This window comes from Equus caballus, chromosome 2 (assembly GCF_041296265.1).
Source record: "Equus caballus isolate H_3958 breed thoroughbred chromosome 2, TB-T2T, whole genome shotgun sequence".
Lineage (NCBI taxonomy): Eukaryota > Metazoa > Chordata > Mammalia > Perissodactyla > Equidae > Equus > Equus caballus.
The window spans coordinates 53978386-54002901 of record NC_091685.1 but is presented as its reverse complement, the minus strand read 5'-3'; the positions used below and the strand labels follow the sequence as shown (position 1 = coordinate 54002901).

General features: G+C 42.9%; 1 protein-coding gene across 1 annotated transcript in view; it reads left to right on the top strand.

Annotated features, from left to right (window-relative positions):
* Window positions 1-1240: 1240 nt before the first annotated feature.
* LOC138923124 (uncharacterized) overlaps window positions 1241-24516 on the top strand; it is a 53006-nt gene continuing 29730 nt past the window's right edge. Inside the window, exons 1-4 of the mRNA XM_070259839.1 lie at window positions 1241-1258; window positions 1371-1464; window positions 17676-18110; window positions 22467-22526. Coding sequence (XP_070115940.1) covers window positions 1241-1258; window positions 1371-1464; window positions 17676-18110; window positions 22467-22526 — 607 coding nt within the window. The remainder of the gene's footprint in view (window positions 1259-1370; window positions 1465-17675; window positions 18111-22466; window positions 22527-24516) is intronic.

Below are 24516 nucleotides of genomic sequence, written 5' to 3'. Positions count from 1 at the left end.
GAGGACAGGATCATTGCAGTGTGGTTCACCTGGTCCTGGAGCAGAAGTGGCCCCTCCGATCTCCCGGGGCTGAGACGTTGGAGGGACTTTCTCTGGCAGAACAACAGCCACAGAAACGGGGGTGTCTTTAAAAGTAGCACTTGCTTCGGGCCAGCCCAGTGGTGCAGCGGTTCAGTTCCCAAGGTCCCCTTTGGCCGCCTGAGGTACGCTGGTACAGATCCCGAGTGCAGACCTAAGCATCCCTTGTCCAGCCACGCTGTGGCAGGTGTCCCGCATATAAAGTAGAGGAAGATGGGCACGGATGTTAGCTCAGGGTCAGTCTTCCTCAGCAAAAATAGGAGGATTGGCTGCAGATGTTAGCTCAGGGCTAATCTTCCTCAATAGCCAAAAAGCTGGCCCTAGCCTGTGCCTAGCACAATTCCTGCCCAGGACAGTGTCTGCCTTGCTGCACTTGGAGGACGAGGGAACATTTTCCCAGTTCCTCTTGCCCAAATGAGGAACTTGTTTTCTGATTCAGCCCCTGGAATTGCATCCACTGTAAGTGGGGAAAATCCTTTAAAACCTCAAAATGTGCGCATGGAGAGGGCGAGGCTAGAGGAAGGTCCTGTGCAAAGGGACTAAGGGCGGGCAGGACTCTCCCTCTCTGGGCCCCTCTAGGGTCTCCCTGTTCACCTTTGACCTGGGCTTGGTCCTCCTGGGATTCGGGTCCTTGACTCTGATTCCCACTTTCTGCTTATTTTTCTCCAAGGGGAAAGATTAGGGAGGCAGCTTTTAGCGCCACAGCCGGGTCTCCCTCCACGAACCTGGTGCTCCCTGTGAACTAGGATTTTCAGCATCCCTGCACTTCCGCATGCAATTCTCTCTGAGGGCAGAAATTCCCTAGATGCCCCCAGCCTTTCTGTCAGGTCCATCGTGGCCACTCCTTCCAGGCTGGACCTGGTGGATCCCAGGTGAGCTCTGGTTTTCCAGGATAACAGACCATCATACTGACCAGAAATGACCCCACAGTGTTCCTTGCTGCCCAGGGTGACCTCTGGGCCTGTGAGGTACTCAGGTCCATGGTCTTGGACAATCACCAGTTTACACACTCTGGTGTAATTTGACTGGCTTTTCCTAAAGTGGTAGCTGGGCCCGAGCCCATGAAGCATGTAGCCCCTGGGGTGACTAGGGTCTTTTCCACAGTCTTGTGCGGTGGTTCTGTCATTGAGGTGTGAACCTTTCCTGTTGGGAAGTTGGAAAGATGAGGACTAAGAAAGGTGTGAGTTGGGGGTCCTGCGGGCAATGCCACCAAACTAACGTTCTGTGGATGTGCATGGACACAGCTTCACCAAGTATAATCCGGAAATGCTCCCCGTGTGGGTGTCCAACAGACACTGGTCTGGCTCAACCGGAGAACCCGCCTGAGAACCAACAGCTACGGGGTGACCACCCGGCATTTCGAGCTTCATCCCCAGGAAACACCATGTAAGCAAGGACCAGATGAATCGCTTGTCACTTCTGAGTTATCCCCTCCTTCCTGATCGCTGCAAGTGTCACTCAGACACTCGGCAGGCCGGACTCTGCCAGGGAGGCCATCTCAGGACAGCCAGAAGCTGAGGATCAATCCTGGTTCCCGGCAGCCCAGGCCCTTGCTGATGCAGCACAGCCACCCAGGAAAGAGACTTGCCAGAGGAAGGTGGGGAAGGCTGTGCTGTCCCTCCAGGGAGAAAGAGTCGTGGCAGGTCCCAGGGCTAGTCCAGGGCCAGGATGAAGGCACGGGTGTCCCACGAGTGTCTCCTCCAGGACTGGGATGCTCCTGAGAGCCGACCCGGCAGGTAGCAACATTCAGTAAGTCACGTGGGTACAGCTGTGGCAGAGGAGGGACAATTTATCCCATCTTTGGGTTTCCAAATTGGAAATTGTTTGCTGAAGTCCATGAGTAAAGTAGTGAGAAAATCTGGATGACAGGTTTATTTTTGAAGGAAAGTATGAGTTACCAAAACTGGCTTCCTAAGAGCTAACTAAAGGGAAGAGAAAATAACAATGTGAATCTCTTGAAATCCCTCAGGTGCATATAGTGTCAGAGAGAAATCGTCAGAATATTTGAGAAACTGGAAAGCAGGGTTCTGTTTAAACTGTTGCAGGTGTAAGGTGGGGATGGGTGCTTGCATCTCGTCTTCCAGTGTAAGTGAAAACAAGATCACATTAGGAGTGAACTCAGTCTTTCCAAAGTGGTGTAAGACATGGGATTGTACTCCTCACTCACATCCCTCAAGAATCTCTTGCCACGTGGTCCATTCATTGATGCATCTTCCATTTACAGGAGCTAACAAAAAATCTGTCCCATTGACAGCCATACCATCCAGCTAAATGCCACCTCACCCCACTCACAGTGTCCCGCAAGCCTCTCTTGGTGATCTGTCTCATCACAGTGAGGGATTCATGCCAGAGTATTCCAGAACCCTGGGAACCATATTCATACCACCTCCAATTGCCAAGACAGGAGGGTCTCTGAATGGGAAACCTGACTCCCAAACACTGCCTTTCCCTTGGCTCACCTTAGGATTTCTCCCTGAATGACATGATTGGCCCATTCACCCGACTGCTGCCCCCTCGGTTTTGGTGGCTCTGGAAGAGGTACCAAGATGTACTGGCCTTTCCTTCACCATTGAGGAGACCAATGAGAACCCTTCTTGACTCTTCAACCTGCCCTTAGGTTTTGATGTGTACACTGCCTGTCCCAGTGACCACAAGACCTTGGAGACCACTCTGACTCTCCTTAGGGAATTGAACTCTCTCTAACTACAACCACCAGACTAGAGCAAAACTGGGGCCACTGTTTTAGGAACAACTTCAGCATTTGCAGCTAAGGTTGGAACACTTTTGGAGATCTACCAAAGCCCCTGGGTAAGGGGTCTGGATTCTGGAGAGAGAGATTCTGGTCTTCACCAATGAGTTCTCTCATCCAATCATAGGGAAAGGCAGAAGCTCTACGTATGTCATCCCAAGGACTTCTCAGTTTGTGAGATTATTAACTGGGTTGGGAAGGAATATGATGGTGAATGAGAAGTGCCATGGAAACATTGAGACTCAGCCCAGGGTCATGCTCAAGGCCAATGCATCCACCGCATTGCTCCTGGGAACATTGGCTGAGGACAGCTCACAGCTCTTTCCCTCACAGGACATGCCCACAGCATAGGGCACCACCTAACCTTAGGAGACAGCCCTCTCGAGGGACAGCCAGAGGCCCATGTCTGGCTGATAAGGGAATAAGAAGCCTGGTCTCAATTTGGGACAACACCAAAGGGCTGTCCCAGCTCCAGAGATCCTTGAGAGTTGGCACAGACTCAGTGGCAACTGTCTTGGCCTTCAGCTTCTCCTTCAACTATCTCCGCCTTGCTAACTTCCCATAGGGATATCTCCCCAGAACGCTTCCCTAAACCTTCCACATGGAATCCTCCCCCTCACAGTCTCTTTCCAGGGCCCCATCTGTGACAGGCAGCAATCGGGAGACATTAATGCTGAACACAGCAGCATGAGATTCGGCAAATGCTGTTCTGGAAGAATTATCTGTTAAATGATCTGAGAGGGTAGGTCGATGTCATCTCCAGGATAACTTAGGTAATGCTCTGGTAATAAATGCAAGAATTGAGAAATTCATGACTAAAGATGCATTTCTCCTCAGATTTACATCATACATTGATAGTTGAGGTGAAGGGACCCCTGCTTCCTAAGTCACGTCGGGCAAGGCTGATGGAGGCCCCACGATCTTGTTGGTACACCATCTGAAACTGATGCCTTCTTCAGTTGCCCCCAAAGGACAGAAAGAGCACCTAGGGTCTTACACCTCCTCCTTTCTTCTCTGGCTTAAAAGTGATGCCATTGGTTGGAAGGTGCCACACATCCTTTCCAAAACCAAGAGGTCTAGGAAACATAGTCTTCTGTGTGCGAGAGTGAAAGCAGAAGTGGATGCTGCCAGCACACTCTCTTTCTTTTCACCAAAGGATATGATTGCTTTCCCTCTCACATAGAGAATTCACTCACCCTATTTCCCAAGGAGGACATCTGAAGACCCGGTAGACTCAGAAACCCTAGCTGACCCTTGGGCTAATGGGACAAAGACTTCAGGGACCACACATGACAAAGAATACAGAACTCGCAGGAGTGGATCAGAAAATTCACTAAAGAAATTAACAAGGACTATTGTAATAAGCAGAAACAAGAAATGCTGGGGATGGGGAGAACCTGACATCCTCAATTGTCACATCATCCTATTCCAAATACTCAGTCTCCTGCAAGAAGTTGCAGGGCATACAAAGGGACAAAGAAGGATGGCTCATACAGAGGAAAACTTAATGATTAGAAGGGGCCCTTGAGGAAGCACTGAGGGGTTACTGCAGAAACTTTTTTCTGCTTGTTGCTATTCACATTCCTGTGCTGAGCCTATGTCTTCAGAAGCTTGTTGCGGGGATGCTGAACAGCTCTGTTTCAGGGTAAGACAGAGTCAGAGGTCATGGATACCAGCACCTGATTTGTCTATTCTATTCTGTCTTTCTCCATGACTATATCTACTGTCTCATCTTGCTTTACAAGCAAAACCTGGAAAACCTACCAAAGCAATTGTTTTTGGGTTTTTCTACCAATAGTACAGAAAATATGGCTGTTACTTTTGGTGCTGAAACTCAATTTTGTGGAGCAAATTTCAACCTGAATTTGAAGTTTGTTTAAAATAGTTAAACATAGAATAACCTGATGACCTGGCACTTCCACTCCTAGATATTTACCCCCTAAAATCGAACACAGGTATACAACCAACAATTTGTCTAGGAATATTCACATCAGCCCTGTGCATAATAGTCCAAGGTGCAAGGTCCATCAACTGATGAAGGGAGAAACAAAAATGGGGACATCCATGCAATGGGATATGAATCAGCCATGGAAAGAAGTGAACTGCTGATGTGTGTATAATCTTTAAAAACACTATGCTAGTGAAAGAAGGCAGACACAAAAGGAGAAATCTTTATGTTTCTATAGATACGAGAAGTCCAGAAAAGGCAGATCAATAGATAGAATGTCCCTTCCTGGTTGCCAGAGGCTGGGCGTAGGGTGGAATGGGGAGCGACTGCTTAATTTGTATGGGGTTTCCTTTAGGATGATGAAATCTTGTGGTCCAGACAGTAGTGATGATTGCACAGCACTGGGAATGTCCTAAACCCCACTGAATTGTGGGTGATTCACCTTTTAACAGTGAATTTTACATGACGTGAATTTTACCTGACTTTAAGAAAACAATACAGAGTTCATTAGCTCCCACAACAGTGTCAAGAGCCCCTGTGGCTCAAGGATGAAAGGGCTCTATCAACAACCTCATGACTACTCCAGGAGTGGTGGATTTTCATTTTCTCTCATAGTGAGAGTTTTCTGTCCATTGTCACAAGACTATTTGATTCTTGGCCCCAAATGTCCAAAGACAGTGAGAGAAAATATGCCCTGTCATACCCCTTTTCACTAGACAGGGCTTTCCTTCCAGAAGCCCCAAGGGAACTTTCTGGGTCAGGGTTGCAATCCAGCCCATCACTAAGCTACACTTTGAGCAGTGACAGGATTGCATTCAATTCCTTCCCCACTGTTCTCAGGTGAGAAGAAAAGGTCATGTCACCTGAGTCCATGAGATGGGAAACACCCAAACCAAACTTAGGTTCTAGCAAGGAGACAGCCATCAGTACACAAATAACTCCCTGTTCTAGGATTTAATTTTCTTATTAATAGACTTTACTTTTGAGAATAATTTTAAGTTTACAGAAAAATTCATCATGGGGCTGGCTCAGTGGCATAGTGGTTAAGTTTGTATGTTCCAGTTTGGTGGCTCGGGTGTCCCAGGGTTGATCCCGGGTGCAGACCTATGTACCACTGATGAAGCCATGCTGTGGTGGTGTCCCACATACAAAATATAGGAAGATTGGCACAGATGTTAGCTCAGCAGCAGTCTTCCTCAAGCAAAAAGAGGAAGATTAGCAATACATGTTAGCCCAGGGCCAATCTTCCCCAGCAAAATATATATATATATATATATACAGCAGACAGCACAAGTTCCAATATCCTCCCTCATACCCCAGTTCACACACACTTTCCCTTGTCATCAATATCTTGCATTTGTGAGATACATTGGTTATATTTGATGAGCCAACACTGATACAATATAAAGTAAACAGCTTATGTTAGGGTTCACTCTGTGTGTTTTATCTTTAATGGGCTTTGAAGAATGTATAAGGACATCTATCCACTGTTACAGTATCATACACCATAATTTCTCTGCTCTAAAATTCCTCTGTGCTCCTCCTATTCATTCCTCCCTCCCTCTGCCCAAGTCCCGGTAACTACTGAAGTTTTTACCATCTCCTTGGTTTTGCCTTCTCCAAAATGGCACATAATTGGAATCATACAGTGTGCAGCCTTTTCCAATTGGCTTCTTTTACTAAGAAATGTGTATTTAAGATTCCTTCATGGTTTTTTCTTGGCTTGATAATTCATTTCTTTTCTATTGCTGAATAATATTCCATTGTTTGAATAGACAACAGTTTGTTTATCCATTTACCTCTTGGAGGGCATCTTGTTTATTTGCCATCTTTTCCAATAATGAATAAAGCTGACATAAACATTCAACTGTAGGTTTTGTGTGGATATATGTTTTCAATTCATTAAAGTATATACCAAGGAGTGAAATTGCTGGATCTTAGGGCAAGAATGTCTAGCTTTGTAAGACACTTCCAAACTCTCCTCCAAAGTGGCTGCACTGTCTTGCATTCCCAACAGCGATGGATGAAGTTTCCTGTTGCTCCATGTCCGCCTCAGCATTTGCAGTTGTCAGTGTTCTGGGTTTTGGCCATTCTAATAGGCCTGTACTTGTATCTGATTGTTATTTCTAATTTGCATTTCCCTGATGGCAAGGATGTTGAGCATCTTTCTGTGTGCTCATTTGCCATCTGTGTATGAAAGGGCGGAAACAGAATGAACTGCAGGAACAGAGATGGCTGGGATGACGGGAAGGTGGAGGCAGAGATGATCTTCAGGGCTGACTAGGCACTGACTATGCCCTCTGTCAGATAAATTGTGGTCTACCTAAAATTGAGTTTTGAGTGAAAACTCCATAGTATCTGGTTGTGCACACATATATCTTATTGAGGCTTGAGTTTTTATATATGCTTTTACTGAAAGATGCCATAAGCCCTATGTATAAATAGGTTGCTGTACAGCAGGTGATGACGGTGTCAGAGATGATGAGAGTCTATCTTGAGCAGATGGTGTCTGCCATGCAAGCGGCATGTGTTGCCTATCACAGGAAGAAACCCAAACACTTCTGCCACTGCGTCTTAGTATTGGAGTCTCCAAGGAAAACACAACGCAGCCAAGCACTGGGTGGAACAATGCTTTACTCACATAGAGGAGACAGAGCAAGATCAGCTTCAGTGGTAGGCATTGGTCCCCCATGGCCAGCTGGTTCCTCCTGGCAGCTGAGGCAGGGCAGTTGGCCTGCACACACCCCTCTCATGCCGTAGAAGAAAGAACCTGACCCTCTCTGCAGGGGACAAGTATAGCAGTGGAGTTGGCCAGCTGCCATGTGACGCCCAAGCTTAAGCAGAACGAAGGAGAACACATTGAGTCTGGAATGGGAAAAGATAGTCCCACAAGAGGTGACAAGTCCAGCACAGGCTGTGCAGACTCCTTACCTCTTGGTGGAGAAGTGTTCCCTGCCCACAACTCCTTCCTAAGTGGCCCAGTGAGGGTCCACAGACCACAGGCGCTGGATTGCCTCTCCCAGCAGTGGCAGTGGCAGCCAATGCCTCTCCCATTATGCATTTTCATTTTGTATTTGCCACCAGAGAGAGCTCTGAGAGGAGCTACATCTCTTTTATCTCTTGGAGGACACTTCATTCCTGAGAAGTTTCCGTATTCTTGGCTACATTGGGTTCATAATCTAATCATTTTTATATTTGTGTATGTAGCATGCGCAGTATCCCCTCTCTAATGTTCAGTTCACTTGCAACACTGGAGGTGCTTACTATTATATTTCTATTTTAGAGCTGAAGATTCTGAGGTCAGAAGAGATTACATAACATCTACGAAGTTATTACGTTTACTAAGTGCTGAAGCCATGTTACCAGGTCAGACAAGCTTCCTTCAGAGCTGACCTTTTTAACCTCTAATAACTTCTTGTAGAAAAGAGAAGAGTGAATGCAGGTTCTTTCTCAAGATCATTGATTGCAGGAGTTCCTTGAAAAGAAAACAAAAAGCAATGCCTTCGTGTTAGGAAAAAACCTTACAGTTCTCCTTTACGCAGTGTCTCATCTTAATTTTCACACGGAACACCTCACTTCACCAAATCTATGTGGGTTTTCCCCACACCAAGCAATTCCGTGGACACCAGCTGGGCGTTCTACAATTTAACCTCATTCTGACACTCTGTAGCTGGAGATAGCGTCAGATCCCACTGGTTGAGGGCTCAGTCCCATGACACTGCCCCCCACTTCAGATGCCAATGGCAAGCGGTAGGTCCCCAGGTTACCCACATTTTCTGTCCAATTTAGCTACAAATCAGAGGTTACCACAACTTCCTCCTCAGGTTCGATTAATTTTCTAGAGCAGTTCACAGAACTCAGGGAATCATTTATATATGTTTACCAGTTTATTGAAGGATATGATGAACGATACAGATGAACAGCCTAATGAAGAGACACACAGGGTGAGGTTGGGGAGGGTCCCGAACATGAGAGCATTTGTCCCTGTGGAGTCGGGATGGATCACCCCCACTGTATACAGATGTGTTCATCAACCTGGAGGCACCCCAAAGCCCATAGTATTGGGATTTCATGGAGGCTCCCTCACATAAGCATGACCGATTATTAACTCCACTTCCAGCCCCTCCTCTCTCTCTAGAGAAGTTGGAGGAGAAAGGGGGGATGGAAATCCCAAGCTTCTAATCACAGCCTGGTCTTTCTGGTGTCCAGCCTGCATCCAAAAGCCACACAGGAGCCCACCCAGAGTCACCTAGTTAGAACAAAAGAAGCTTCTATTGCTCTTGGCACTTAGGAATTTACCAGTGTTGCAGGAGCGCTATGTCAGGAACTGTGGGCAGAGACCTATCTATATTTCCTATAAGCTCACAACATTTTTTCCATTTCACATTACTGTCTCCAGATACTGACTGTCGATACAGCACGTTTGCACCCTTCTCTGCTGTATTAAGCCTGGGTGGGCTTGACTGCTCCCAGAGGCCGCAGATGGGGAAGCGTCCGTAATCTGTAATGCCTGTTCATGAGTATCTGACTACAAATACTCTGCTCCTCAGGCATATGCAGACATGGATAAGCTCTAGCCAGAGGCTCAAAATCCGGAAAGAAGGGGCTATTAGAAGCTGAATCCCTACATAGGATGGGGGGGAAGAATTTTCCCTCTATTCTTCTAGGTTCTTCTGGCTGTTCTAAGAGTTAAATTGACATAAGACAGAAAAAAGGAGAAAAAGAAAACAAAGTTTAATAACATGTATGCATGGGAGAAACCTAGGAAAACTGAGTAACTCACCAAAATGGCTGAAGCCACCACCTTAATTACAACTCAAGCTGAAGACACAGGGGATGTTGGCGGTGGGGGTTTGGGACTTCCAGGGGCAATTCATGTGGAGATGGAAAAGCAAATGTTTGGTAAATAATTGTTTGCCGTACCTGGCAGAGACTTTGGAGACAGAGAGGACTGTGATCCACCGGGCCTCTCTGGGTTCCTCGCTGTCTGTCACACCTCGTTCATATCACACTGTAGTTTCCATGGTAGGAGTTCCCTCCTGGAACAGGCCTTCCATCTAGAATTCTTTTAGGCAGTTATGGGGAAGGTCAAAGTCTTTTCCTCTTAAAATTGATCAAGCCAAAGAGACACATTTTGGGGTAGCAAATTCTGCTCCCCTACAGTAGTTAGACTCATGAGGAACTGGAGCAAATGGGAAATGTAAAGTTCTCCTCAAAGGAGGCCCACATTTTAGTTATCAGCATTATTACATATTTAAGTATGTAATGCATACATAGCACAACCGTTCAAAAGGTAAAAGGGGTCAGCAAACTTTCCTTCCAAGTGCTCAGACACACAGTAGTTCACTTCAGAGAGAACAGTGCTTTAATTTTGGTGTGTACCCTTGCAGAGAAGTTACTTTCATATACAAATAGGCAGATGCTGAAAATACATACACCTACCTATATGCCTATATAAATATATAGGTCTATACTATGTTAATATGCAATCTCAAATACATATATGCATTTGTAGGTATTTATTTTTTTCTTCACACACATGTGGTTCCAAATCAGTACATTAGACGTGTCATCATTTCCCACAGCTTCAAATTAGGTCACAGTATGTGTGGCTGCACCCTAGGTTAAATAACCCGTCTTCTAGTAACACGCATTAAGGATTTCCCTGTATTCTTACAAGCAGCGCTCCAATTATTAAACCTGCATAAACTACAGTTTTCATCTATGTAGGCTTACATGTAAGCTAAATTTTCAAAAGTGTATTTTCTGGGTGCATTTTCACTTGTGATGAGTTTTCACTTGAGTGTCTTTTCACTTGAAAAATTTCTCATGGTGACTGTACCATTTTACGTTTTCACAGCAATGTGTGAGTGTCTGTTTCCCCAGCCCACAGTTCCTACTCTGACTCTCCATTCTTCTTGCGCTAATGCTCTACTTTCTCCTCACCTCAAATATCATTCAAAGAGACATTTTCCCTCTGTGTCAAGGCTCAGCGAGGATTCCACACTTGTCACTTTAGCCACATTTGTACTACAAACAGGAGAACACTGCAATATTATTCCTTTTGTAGGTTCAGCAAAATAAAATCTCATTCACACACATATTTCTAAGATTACTTAGGGTATTTCAATCTCTGACAATGGATAAAAACTAGGCTGAGAACATGATCCAGTACCTCTATAAAGAGTTTGTTTAAAAAAAGTGTTATGTTTTGTGGACACTGAAAGCTCATGGAATAGGAGTAAACATGAGTTGGGAACTGTGAAATAATAAGAAATATATATATTGATGTCTTCCCCTGGTTCCTGACACAGAGCTCCTAAAACCCTTGTAAAAACCTAAGTAGTGAGAGCAGTAGGAGCATCTTTTGTCCCAACAGGTGACTCTGGTGGGCCTCCGGATGACTCCAGGATGGGAGCGGGTTACCAGAAAGACCAAGTCTTGACTAGAAGTTTGGAATTTTGAGCCCCATCCTTCATCCTCCAGAGAGGGAGAGGGGCTGGAGACGGAGTTAATAATTGATCACGCCCACGAGAGAAAGCCTCTGGAAAACCCCAACAGTACAGCGTCTGGGGAGCTTCTGGGTGAACACGTGGTGGTGCTGGGAGAGTAGCATGCCTGGAGAGTGCATGGACCTGTGCCGGTTCCCCATGCCTTGCCCTAGGCACCTCTTCCATTTCGTTGTTTCAGAGTTATATTCTTCTATGATAAACTGGTAATCTTAAAAGTAAAACATATCTCTGAGTTCTTTGAGCTGCTGTAGCAAATTAAATTGAACCCAAGGAGGAGGTTGTGGGAACATGTGATCTACAGCCTGTCGGTCAGAAGTGCAAGTGACAACCGGGGCTTGGGATTGGCATCTGAAGTTGGGGGGGGAGCAGTCTGATAGGACTGAACCCTCAACCTGTGGAATCTGATGCTGTCTCCAGGTAAACAGTGTCAGAATTTGGGTGAATTGAGTTGCATTGTAGGACAGCCAGCTGGTCCAGGGTCCTGGGTCCAGGAACCTCAAAGAGGAACAGAGAAGGAAGTGACATGAAATAGCTGTTCTTTAATAATTCTATTATAAGAATTAATAATATTATCTGAGGAAATGTGGAAATCACACAAGCCAGGGAAGGAGAGACAAATGGCCATAAGATGCTTGTACAATAAAAAGAAATGTGAAAATTTGTTTGTGTGCTATAGAATTTTGCTTGTGTGTGTGCATTTTAAAGTATTATAACTTAATATACAATTATAACCCAGTTTCAGCTATCAGTATCGTAAGAAAATAATTTCCCCATACAAAAAAATAAACACTTAAACATTTTAACGGCTACAAAATTATATTGAGGGTGTTTCGTTACTTACTTAACCATCTCAATCTTTGGGAAATTTAGTTGTTTTCCATAATATGCGATTATAAACGATGCTGGTATTAACATATATTCATACTAAAACATTCTGTATATTTTTTTATTTTCTTACGCTAGGCGTATAAGAGAGCATGAACTGAGAAAAATTTTAATTGCTCCTAATTTATATTTCCACCAGCACTACATAAAGTTTCTTACGTCAACAGCGTTACCATAAGGGATTAGTATTTCTTTAAACAATAATTTTGGAAAGGGAGACATGGAATGCAATCACAAAGGTAACCATTGCAGGACAGGAATTCTGAGTTTCCTTCCTATATAGATTTTAAGAACTCTGCCTAAAGCCAAAGAGAAGCCCGATCTTCTTTTCTTTATTTTTTAATTTTTCCCAAGGATTGGCACCTGGGCTAACAACTGTTGCCAATCTTTTTTTTTCTGCTTTTATCTCCCCAACCCCCCCCCCGTATAGTTGTATATCTTAGTTGCACGTCCTTCTAGTTGTGGGATGTGGGACACCGCCTCAACTTGGCCTGACGAGCAGTGCCATGTCCGCGCCCAGGATCCGAACCCTGGGCCGCCACAGCGGAGTGCACGAACTTAACCATTCGGCCACGGTGCCGGTCCCTGGATCTTCTTTTATTTTATATGAATTTTTTTTTTCTTTTTTACCCCTTTTACAAAAGAAAGATCCAACATCAAGTGATGGAGCCATTGGCCTCCCCAAAGATGTTCACAGATCGCTGCATCCTTTGTCTCTCTTTTCTGGGACGGGTACATGTGATCAGGCTGTGTTAAACAACTTGATCACGAATATCATGTTGAGCTAGCTGATTTAATTACTCCTTCCCTGAGACTTCAGTGCCACAGGGACTGCTGGATTTGGAAAAAATGACCCGAGACCCAAAGGGGATATTGGGTAGGTTCCAGAACTTTTTAAAAATGTCTACTGCAGCGGAATGAATAAGACAACAGAGAGAAACTTTATTAAGCTGGATTTCAGGGTTTCTCAGCCTAGGCTTCCACTATAGGGATAAGGTCCCTAGCAGAGAAATTTTTCTGTTAATCCTAGATCACTTAGAAGAACTATTACTTACTTTTGGAGTGCCAGAACTGACATGTTGAACTAGGACATTGGAAGTGGGAAGAGTTAACAGTGGATGTCTGTGGAGTGTGCTGAGGAAAGCTTTGTCTTGCCATGTCTCCTTAATGGACACAAGAAGATTCATACGTATAAGGAAACTCCATTTTCCTGTGAATATGTCCTCGCCTCATTGAAATACAGGAATTTTCTACAATTCAAAGGATGGAATGTATCTTCACGAAAATTCTGAATGAGAATCAAAGCAAACAATGCTTTATTTTGATAAAAAACAACAATAATAACAAAAACACTGAAGCAGTTATGCAGGTGCCATATCCCTCTGGTGTGCTGGGTTCCCTGCCCTGGTCTGAAGAGGAGAGTCCTCGCTACAACCTCACACAGCATTCCCTTCTGTATGTCTATGACATCTTCCATGTGTTTGCTCCTGGAACACAAGGAGAGATCTCCAACTCAGTGACACCACGCCAGTTGATGCATGCAGGCCATCTGGCCACTGAGGGCTCTGACAGTCTTCACTGATGGTCATGACCTCATGATGCATGGCACAGAACAATCTTCTCCACTTTGCCAAGTTTTAATATCCTCCACGATTACAGTGTTTAGACAATGAGTTACATGCTTATACGTTACAGTAGCTGGGAGGGGTTTCCTTCCAACTTCTGGTATTGGAGGAAAAGAAAGGACAACTTTGTGAGTCAGTCAAGCCATAGGAGACACACAAAGGCTGTTCACATTGTAGGAAATAATCAGATCTATTTTTTAAAAAAAAATCAGTCTGTTGAGTGTTGAAGTCATTCTCTCCAACGTTTTGTCACTTGCAGAAATTCTTGTATGAATTCATTATAGGAGAAACCGAGTTTCTTCTGACTTTCTTATTATAATTAGAAACAGTGAGATGAAGGTGCTTAATAGGATTACTCCAGGGCAAGAGGGGTCCCTCTCTGAAGGGTTCTGTAGATGTGGATTTCCTACATACAATAAGTAGAATGATGGGATTTCATCTTTAGTTTAAGAAGAGGTCTTTTCATTAAACATTGTTCTTGGAAACAAGAGGGCGAGATGTTCGCAGTAGCAGGGATAATGAAACTATTTTGAAATAAGCAGAACTTCAAACTGAGGAAACCTAGGGGATTTTTCCAGTGGCAATGAGGAAAGCGGGAACTGGAGAGACTATGCCACCTGCTTGGGGTAACAGGAACCTCACAGCTCCAACGGTGATCTGTCAGCATGAAGGAGGGTTAAGTGGTCTAATCATCAGAATATGAAGAAAAGGACAAAAAGAAGACACCACAAGTCAACTCAGACCTAGGAAGAGACCCAGAGGCTTCACTTTGGGATCCTCCACGGTTAATAAACCTGTGTTCTTTCATAATTGTGAAAGGAGGCTCGCCTCCCCCAACAGTCACATTCAATTTCCATTATTAAGTTGACAAAATTAAGAATTTTTTCTTTCTCCTCCAAAGCATACTGACAAATAAATACTAGATTTACTGAGGCAGGATTCCTGTTTTGAGATCCACAGAAAAAAGAGCCTGAGTGAATTGTAGCTCTGTGAAAATAATCTTTGAAAATGTCCAGTTAAGCTTATTTTAAGTACTGAGGCAATCAGATCGTAACCTACGGACTCAGAGGTCAGTGTGAGCTGGTCATTGACTTGAAATACATTTACAAAGAACAGTTACACTTGTCCTGAAAACAGTGTTTGTGCTTTCACTTTTTTAGAATCTGAATTTGGAGAAAAACCTGATTGACCAAAATTATAACTTTAAGAACTTCATGAATAGAGAAATTTCTTTCTTTTCACCTTCCTTTCTTCTATTTCATTTTCATTGTGAAATATACAAACACAAAAATGGATACATATTAGACAAGGAGAACTGATCGGTGGTTGCCAGGGGAAAGGGGGGGTAGGGGGAGGGCACAAAGGGTGAAGTGGTGTACCCACAACATGACTAACAATAATGTACAACTGAAATCTCACAAGGTTGTAAACTATCATAATCTTAACAAAAAAAATGGATACCTATAGATGGTTATTAAATAAACAACTGTGTGACATCAACCCAGGTCAAGAAATAGAGTACTACTACCACCAGTAGGTCTCCTGCATGCCCCCTACTGTTGCTAGACTCCTCTTGCCCCCAGGGTATCGAATATCCAAATTAGTATAATAACCCTCCCTTGCCTTTCTTTATACTCTTATCATGTCTATTTCTATGCCAAAATCATAGTCTGATTTTTGCCTGTTTTTTTTCCCTTGTGTAATTAGGGTAACATATATATACTGTTGCATCTGATTTCTTTCATTCAATATTAAGTATTTAAGATTCATACTCAGTGTTGCAAGTTAATCCTATTAATACACCATTTTGTTTATTCCTTCGATTGTTGATGGAGGTCTGGATTGTGTTCACTTTTGGCAGTTACAAATGATGCTTCTGAGACGATTCTTCTGTGTGTATATATATATATACACACATATATATATCTGGTTACCATTCGCATGGATTTACTTATGGTATTAAGCAGGGATCATAGGGTAACCATATCTTCAGCTTTACTGGGGATATTGTCATTTTTTTCTTCAAAGTCAACAAACCAATTGATAGTCCCACACTGTAATTCCCATATCTTCACATTCTTGCTGACACTTAATACTGTCCAAATTTTAATTTGAGGCTTCTGGCGGGTGTGTCGTTATGACTGTGGTGTAAATTTACTCAGCCTTTTCTTTTCTGTAACTCTGTCCCTGGTCAAGATTTGTGTGTGGGGGACAGGGTAGGAGGGAACCCGGGATTCCTACATCATCCTACGTGAAAATGTTTGTGGGGCACTGATATCATTTATTTCTTTTACTTTACTTGGTATTTCAAGTGCACTGTCCAGTAGTGTGGCCAGGACACAGAGTCATTTCTCAAGGACCCCACGGAGTCTAAATATTAGACTCTAAATATTAGGACTTCTTGTTTCCTTTGAAATAGCTTCTTTTGTCCATCTGATAAAACAACCTCGAGTACTCTTTTTAAAAACAATAATTAAGATATAATTGACATATTATATTAGTTTCAGGTGTACAACATAGCGATTCAATATCTGTGTATATTGTGAAATGGTCACCACAATAAGTCTAGTTAACATCCATCACTATGCATAATTACATATTTTTTTCTTCTGATGAGAAATTTTAGGATCTATTCAGCCACTTTCAAATACACAATATAGCGTTAACTATAGTTAATATAAATATAAATAGAGTCAACAAGTTCGTTACATCCCCAAGACATTTATTTATAGCTGGAAGTTTGTTATTCAACCCTCTTCATCCCTTTCACCCCCCATCCCGACCCCCCACCTCAATTACTCTTGAGGGAGCATAAAATCCTCATACTGACTAATCGTGGGTACTTCCAAATTATTTGTCGACTTCCACCCAGATCTTGCATTGAAAATCTCAAAGAGAGAGTTTAGATTTTCTTTCCTTCTCACTGCCTGACCTGACCAAAATGTCATGCATCGCTACTGGCCTATTGCTACATCCAGGAGAGTCACTTGAGGAATAGACAAAACTGGAGGAAAAAACACATGGATAATTTATCACTACATTGTCATCACAAGCATGGAATTCACCAATGATGCCTAGGAAGAAATTGGGATCATTTATGGAATAGTGTAAAGAGAACGTAGGAGACGTCTCAGCTGAAGAGAAAGAAGCTACAAAAAATAATTATGAAAAAGATGGAGCAATAAAATGCATCAGGAGATTCAGGAGCATAAACAGAGTTAAGGGAATAAAATGACCCATATTTTCTTAGTTACTCATTATGGAGAGCAGGATCAATTCCTAAAAGGTCAAGTAATTCTGATTCTGATGTATTTGATGATAATATTTATTACTAATGGTAATTTGTATTTTCAACTATCATCATGTAATGCTGATAATTTGCATATATAATTTATATTTCTATAGTTATTGCTACTCTCCTCTTAGACTAGTGACCATTATTTTGAGCGACAAAAACACAGTGCCTTGAGATTATCTGTCTGTTCATTACATGTGTTAAGTTATTGAATTTTTGTCTTGCATCAATTTTTATTTCAATAATTGATTGTCATTTAGATGATTCGGATGTTTACACATAATTATCAAGTCAAATCTCAGTATTTATTTAGCATTTCTCTCTTCAGTTATGGTTGGAAAATCTGTCCCTAACTTAATATTACAAAAACATATGTAGGTGTATCTCCAGATCGCTTTTACATTTAATTATTCATTCCATTTTGACTATTATAGCTTATCCTAGAGAATTAAGTAAATGTGCATTACTTCACTCCTACACACCTTTTAAACGCAGCTAACAGACACTGAATAAACCAGCTCATCCCCGGCGGGATCGAGAGTTGCTTGCCCCACATGCTGTCCCCAGGCTGCAGCCGCCTGAGGGGACTCGCCCGGGGCCCCGCCCTCAGAGCTCACACCCGCCGTGCGCTCTCGCCCCGGGGCCGCCCCGCCGACCCTCCCGCGCGGCTCTGCGCCCACAGGCCGGACGCTCGGAGCCGGCGCCGGGCCGCCCTGCTCGGCCTCCTGGGCGCAGAGGCGCCTCTGGACCGAGCACGCGCACCAGCGGCCTCCGCGCAGACTCCGTGCCCGCGCACGCGCCCTCGCGTCGCGCTCTTGGCGGAGAGACCTGCGCTCGGGCCGGGCTCCGGGCGGTTCTCGAGCTGCCGTTCCAACGGGACTTCCGCGCTTCGGCGGCCTTTCGGACGAGCCGCGGCGCCCGGAGATGTTCAGGTTGGAGCGACACTTCCCAGAGGGTAGCGGTCACTCCAGATCTTCGGCTTCCATTCCGTGTTCGCGCGGTTCTCCCTCTTTGCAAGGTGAGTGGAGCTCATTTGTGGATGTGTTAGCACAGGATGCGGCAATCCTGTGAAGCGAGTCAATTCGAGCCCGACGTGAACCAGGAGGGCTGGCGGCGGAAGCGCTCACAGCCTGGAGGCCCGTAGTAGGGACGCCAGTCCTCACGGGACTCTCGGGCCTGAAAGGCAGAGGACGGTGTGTGTCTGTGGGGACAGACGGGCAGCGTGTGGCGGGGTGTGTGTGTGAGAGACGCGAGTGAGCGGTGGGATGCGCCTCCGTGCCGTGGGTGTGGCTGCGAGGCTGTGACAGGTGCGTGGCTGTGATGGGGTGACGGGGATTTGGTGCATGTCCTTCACCTGTGCAGGTGTAATGGCTGTGGCTCTGTGGCTTCACTGTCTGGTGGCTCTGGGCTCCCTGGCGCTTCTTCCTCTTCTCTCCTCACAGCTGCTTGGCTGCAAGAGGGAAGTAGGACATTGAGCCCTAAAGGGAGATTTCCAGCCAGGGGGCACCGAGGTTAGTTTGGGAAAGCCTGGGGAGTTCTCTACTTGGGAGCTCTGAGGGGCAGCTACTGTCTCAGAGCCTCGGGGTTCCCAGAGCTCGGACCCCAGGAACGTGCTGTAAACCTATTCCCGTACTCCAGGCTCTGTCCTCTTTTCCATCCGTTTATGTGTATGAGCAGGGCGGGTGTGGACCTGGAGAGTGTCGTGTAAGGAAGTCATTCTGTGCCCCAAGAAAAGCCTGGTGCCTCCTGACTTCCTCCTCAGTCCTGCCATCCCCAAAAGAAGAACCATGAAAAGTGAAAATAATTGTTTTACACAAAAAAGTCAACATTGAGGATAGTTTTTTTTTCCATAAAATCATTGATTTTAAATTATTGATATAAGAAAAACTTAACAAAACTTTGCAATAATATCTGATTTTAGTTGTCTTCCCAAAAACATTTCCAAATACTGATTGAAATAGAAGAAAATAAGGAATCATTTTATTTCCCCACGTCTTTCTTTGCTGCTTCAGGGCACTGAGAGTCTTACTGATGTTCTCACTTATGAGATGCTTGATCACATCAGGTTCTTTGGGCAGGTTGTGATTCACAAATGTCTCTTTGATTCTGCTGCATTTCGGTGGGAGGGAAATTTCCTCCTCCTCTTTTCTAGAAACTCTTGATTTATGAATTAAAAATGCATTCTCAAGCAAAAGTCCTGACTTTTTTCCCTTTGTTTTGTGAGCATTATCAGAGCAGGGCTGATAAGCACAATTTTAATCTAAGAATAATTGTTTCTTTTATAATACCCAATTAGAGGGCATGCAATGTTCTTCAGTAAAAATATCTAACATATTTATATAGGATTACAACATGTTATTAAGTTTTTATGTAGATTATATTTCTCCAAGATATTCATGCTTAGTAAGTGATCTTCACACTCTTAGTTTTACTGATGAACAACCCAAGGCATTAAAATGTCATGAACTCTAAGAGCAGTTACGTTTAGAAAATCTGAGAACAGAATCTATGTCTTAAGTTTCAACTGGATCCCCAGTTATGAGTGCGTATTTTACACTTGGACCAGTATCATCCTGATTAATAATGCTGTACCTGCCATCATATAGCAGAACCAAGTTAATTAACCTGTTCCGTTAGATTTTTGTGTTTCTAGTTTTGGCTGTCATAAACTAAGTATTGAACATACTTGTACGTGCATTTCTTTATCTCAGTATTTTCTTAAGAAATGTCTAGAACTAGAATTTGGGGTAGAATAATCAGATTTTTAGTAAGTGCTTATGATATGCCAGACCATGCCATCTTAGTATTCGGGGTGATAAAAAGACTCAAATGACATAGTTGACACTTTTACATTCCTTCTGGTAAGTAAAGTAAACCCTGAATAGGAATAGATGCATCGAAGGCCACTAGGGAGATTCAGATAATGTGACTTGGTGTTTTATAAGGCAGTGATGTCATTCTGACTGCAGTCACCACTGTCGGGTTGTGATTAAACTCTGATGACCTATGAGAGCACCGTGATGGTAAGGAATTTATGTTGCAAATTTTTACATTACTTTTTAAGTTGAGATAGATTCATGATCATAAAATTCACTGTTTTTTTTGTTTTGTTTTTTGTTTTTTTGGTGAGGAAGATTGGCCCTGAGCTAACACCTGTTGCCAGTCTTCCTCTTTTTGCTTGAGGAAGAGTGGCCCTGAGCAAACATCTGTGCACATCTTCCTCTATTGTGTATGTGGGGTGCCACCACAGCATGACTTGTTGAGTGGCGTAGGTCCATGCCTGGGATCCAAACGTGTGAACCTGGGCCAACAAAGCAAAGTGTGCTGAACTTGATCACTACGCTACTGGGCCAGCCCCAAAATTCACCTTGTAAAAATGTACTCAAAAGAAAACGTTTTACTATATTCACAAGGTTGTAAAAATCAGTACCACTATCTAATTCCAAAACATTTTATCACCTTAGTAAGAAACCCTGGCCTTGTTAGCTGTCACTTCCTGTCCCTCATCCTCCCATACTCTGGAGACCACTAACACGTCGTCTGTCTCCATGGATTTGCTGAGTCTTGAAATTCAGTCTACATGGAATCATGCAGTATGTGTCCTTTTATGTCTAGCTCCTTTCACCTAGCAAGAGTTTTTCAAAGTTCGTCCATGTGGTAGATAAGCACATTATTCTTTTACTTTACTTTGGAAAGTATACATGGCATTACATTTGCCATTTTAACCACTTTTCAGTGTACAGTTCTGTGACAGTAAGTGCATTCACATTGTTGTGTGACCATCAGCACCGTCCACTTCCAGGACTTTTTCATCTTCGACTGAAACTCTGTCCCATTAAACACTAACTCCCCATTCCCCTCTCCGCCCAGTCCTGGCAACCACCATTCTCCTTTCTGTCTCTATGAATTTGACTTCTCTAGGACCCTCATAGTAGAGCAATCATGCAAAATTTATGCTTTCATGACAGGCTCATTTTACTTAGCACAGTGTCCTCAAGGTCATCCACGAGGAGTCGGTATCAAAATAGCCTTCAGTTTTATGTCCGTGTAATATTCCCTTATATCCATAAACGACATTTTCCTCATCCATCTGTTGATGGACATTTGGGTTGCTCCCACTTTTTGGCTGTTAGAAATGTGAACATTTGTGTACCAGTTTTTGTGTGAATGCATATTTCCATTCTCTTGGGTATATAGCTAAGGGCAGAAGTGCTGGGTCACACGGTAACTCCTACATTACATTTTTTATTCTGATGATGGTGGTTGCTGAGTGAGACTGATGGGATAAGATAATTGAGCAGCTTTCTGGAGGACGTGACTCACAGGGTGGGAAAGGGTTCCGTACAGAAAACTTGCAGAAGGATGTAACCCCGAGACCAGCAACAGTACATATTAGCTATACTCAGGGACTTGACCATCTGTCTAGACAGTCATCCAACAATGAGCATGCCTAGAAACCTGAGAGGAGATTGTGTCACTGGTAACTGAAAGAAACAAAAAACATTTAGTAAAACAACCCAAATTTAGTACATTTCTCCAAGACCTACTAAAATCTGTTTAGAAGAATGAACTTTCCACATTTTAGAAAACAGCTTCCACTTAACACACAACAAATGTTCACATGCATAGATATTTTAAGAAATGGCCATTGAATCAGCAAGTTAATACATACTTAAACAAAACCCCCATCAGGAACAAAAGATAAGCACTGTTAATATTTGAATGTACAACTTTCTAGCTTGTTTTCTGTCTATTGAAGTCTGATGATTTTTCAGTCATTTGATATTGAGATACACATATGTTCTTCAAATGGTATCATATTGTACCTAGTTTTATAACCTGATTTTTCTACTGACAGTATTTCTGGAATGTTTTCCATGTTCACGATATTTTTCCTGACTTCACGTTTATTACATGAATATGTCGTAATGTGTTTAATCACAGTCAGTTTTTCTGGAATTGGAATACTGAATACTTCCTGACCAGTTCTATGTCTTTTCTAACCTCTTCAACCTCACGGGACCCCAAGGCCATGAGGTAAGGTGTGGTTGGATGGCGTGGCTCCTTTTCAGTCCTGGAAGGTGTGAATGGAGGGACGAGGACCTGTTCAGGGCAGGGCTGAGCAGCCTAGTCTCAGGTGCAGAGCAGCTTCCCCAAAGTGGAGGACAGGCCAGAAAACTGTCTGCTGAAGTGTTTGGGTTTCCTGGGGATTAGGGGAAGAGTTTGGGGTTATCTACAATCCTTCTAATCTTTTCATATTGTGTTTGTACAGTTAGTGGTATTATGCAAAATGGAATGGAGGAGCCAAATGTTACTTCCTTTCATGGTAACCCTAAATTGTGCTTGCTCTCATGGTCTCTTTTTCCTTTCCCAGCTCTGGATTCTCTTTGTTCTTTCCCAGTAGAGGAATCCCAAGGAGGACTGATCAGTTTTGGTAGGTGCAAAACCATGGTATGTGTAAGTTAGTGTTTCCTTCTCGTTGAAATAGTGAGACGTAAACGTTTTCATTAATTGTTCTGAAGCTTCCTACCGAAAAGAACCCCATTTGATTATGTGCTTCCCAGTTCCTCCCATTCCAGTGAACTGAACAATGGTTCCAAATAACTTAGTCCTCCTTATGTGGCCCAGTCTTTTCCAGCCAGTGTTTATGTATTCACTGACAAGATTATTCTCTCCTATGTGCTCAACTTAGTAATATTAAGAGCTATAGTGGAGGAATGAAGAAATTAACTCCTGTCAAGAAATTATTTGAGCTTCCCGTGTCAGAACTGTAGCTGGAGGAGAGATGGAGATCCCATTTGGCCAAGCAGGGAAAGACTCTGACATTCTCACAGACCTGAGTTTTCTAGATACATGTGATAAAGACCAGCAATGAACGGTCTCTGGAGGCTGAGATCCAATGCTCTGTGAGGTTTTTGGAATTGAATAGCAATATGATTTAGGACTTGAAATAATATGGATCATGGTCCTTTGTAAGGGATTCCTGAATGATAAGTATGACTATTTTATTGCTAACTAGGATGCAATGAATTTGAATGAATTTGACACAACTCTGGATCATGCTACATTAGTATCCTCTAACTCATGAACCACAGAAGTACTCAGTCAGGGATTGCTAGTGGCCATAAAAGAGAATAAAATCATAAGTCTTAAATTAACAAAGAGCAAGAACTGAAAAGACCTTAGATAAGCTGTCCAACTTAATGTATAGCATCGTAATATCTAAACATGATTAATTCTATTATAACCATAAATTAGAGTGCTATGCAGCAATTCAAAATATTTGTCAAAATAACGAAACTACATATGATAGAATTTAACAAAGACTCTGAGTATTTAAGATATTCTTTTGCTTTTTTTTAGTGCTGTTTTTCTATCTGTTATGACAAACTCTAAGTTTCAATTGGAGAATTTTATGCTTTTACATTTAATGTAATTATTGACAGTTAGATTTAGGTCATCCATTTTACTATATGTTTTCTTTTTTTCCATTTGGCTTTTGTTCCCCTTTCTCTTTTTTTCTTCTTTGGGGTTAATAATATTTATTTTAAATTCCATTTTAACTTGCTTTTTCTATGTGCGCCTATTTTTAGTGGTCACTGTCTGTATTTACATATATATATATATATATATATATATATATATATATATATATATGTACCTGTATATACAGTTATTTTATTGGGTCCTATTGGCTTTCAACCTTGTATACATTTCAGGTGTCTATCATTAGACTTCAGTTTCTCTTTAGACTGCATTGTGTTCATCACCAATAATTCAGTTTTTATCCGTCACCATACATATGTGGCTTTACCATTTCATCCTCCCTCATCCCTTTTTCCTCTGGTAACCACTAATCTATTCTCATCTATGTGTTTGCTTATATTCCACATAGGAGTGAAATCATACAGTATTTCTTTCTCCGTCTGACTTGTTTTGCTCAAGATCCATCCATCTTGTCTCACATGGGATGAGTTTGTCTGTTTTTATGGGTGAGTACTATTCCATTGTATATATATACAACACTTTCTTATCCATTTGTCCCTTGATGGGCACCTAGGTTGCTTCCACATCTTGCCTATTGTGAATAATGCTGTGGTGAGCATATGGGTGCATATATCTTTTTGAATTATTGATTTCATGTTCTTTTGATGAATACCCAGTAGTGGGATGGCTGGATCATACAGTATTTCTGTTTTTAAGTTTTTGAGAAATTTCCATACTGTTTTCCACAGTGGCTGCACTGGTTTGCATTCCCACCACCAGTTTATGAGCATTCCCTTTACTCCACATCCTCTCCAACATGTGCTATTTTTTGTCTTGGTAATTATAGCCGTTTGACTGGTGTGAGGTGATACCTCATTGTCATTTTGATTTGCATTTCCCTGATGATTAGTGATGTCAAACATCTTTTTATGTGCCTG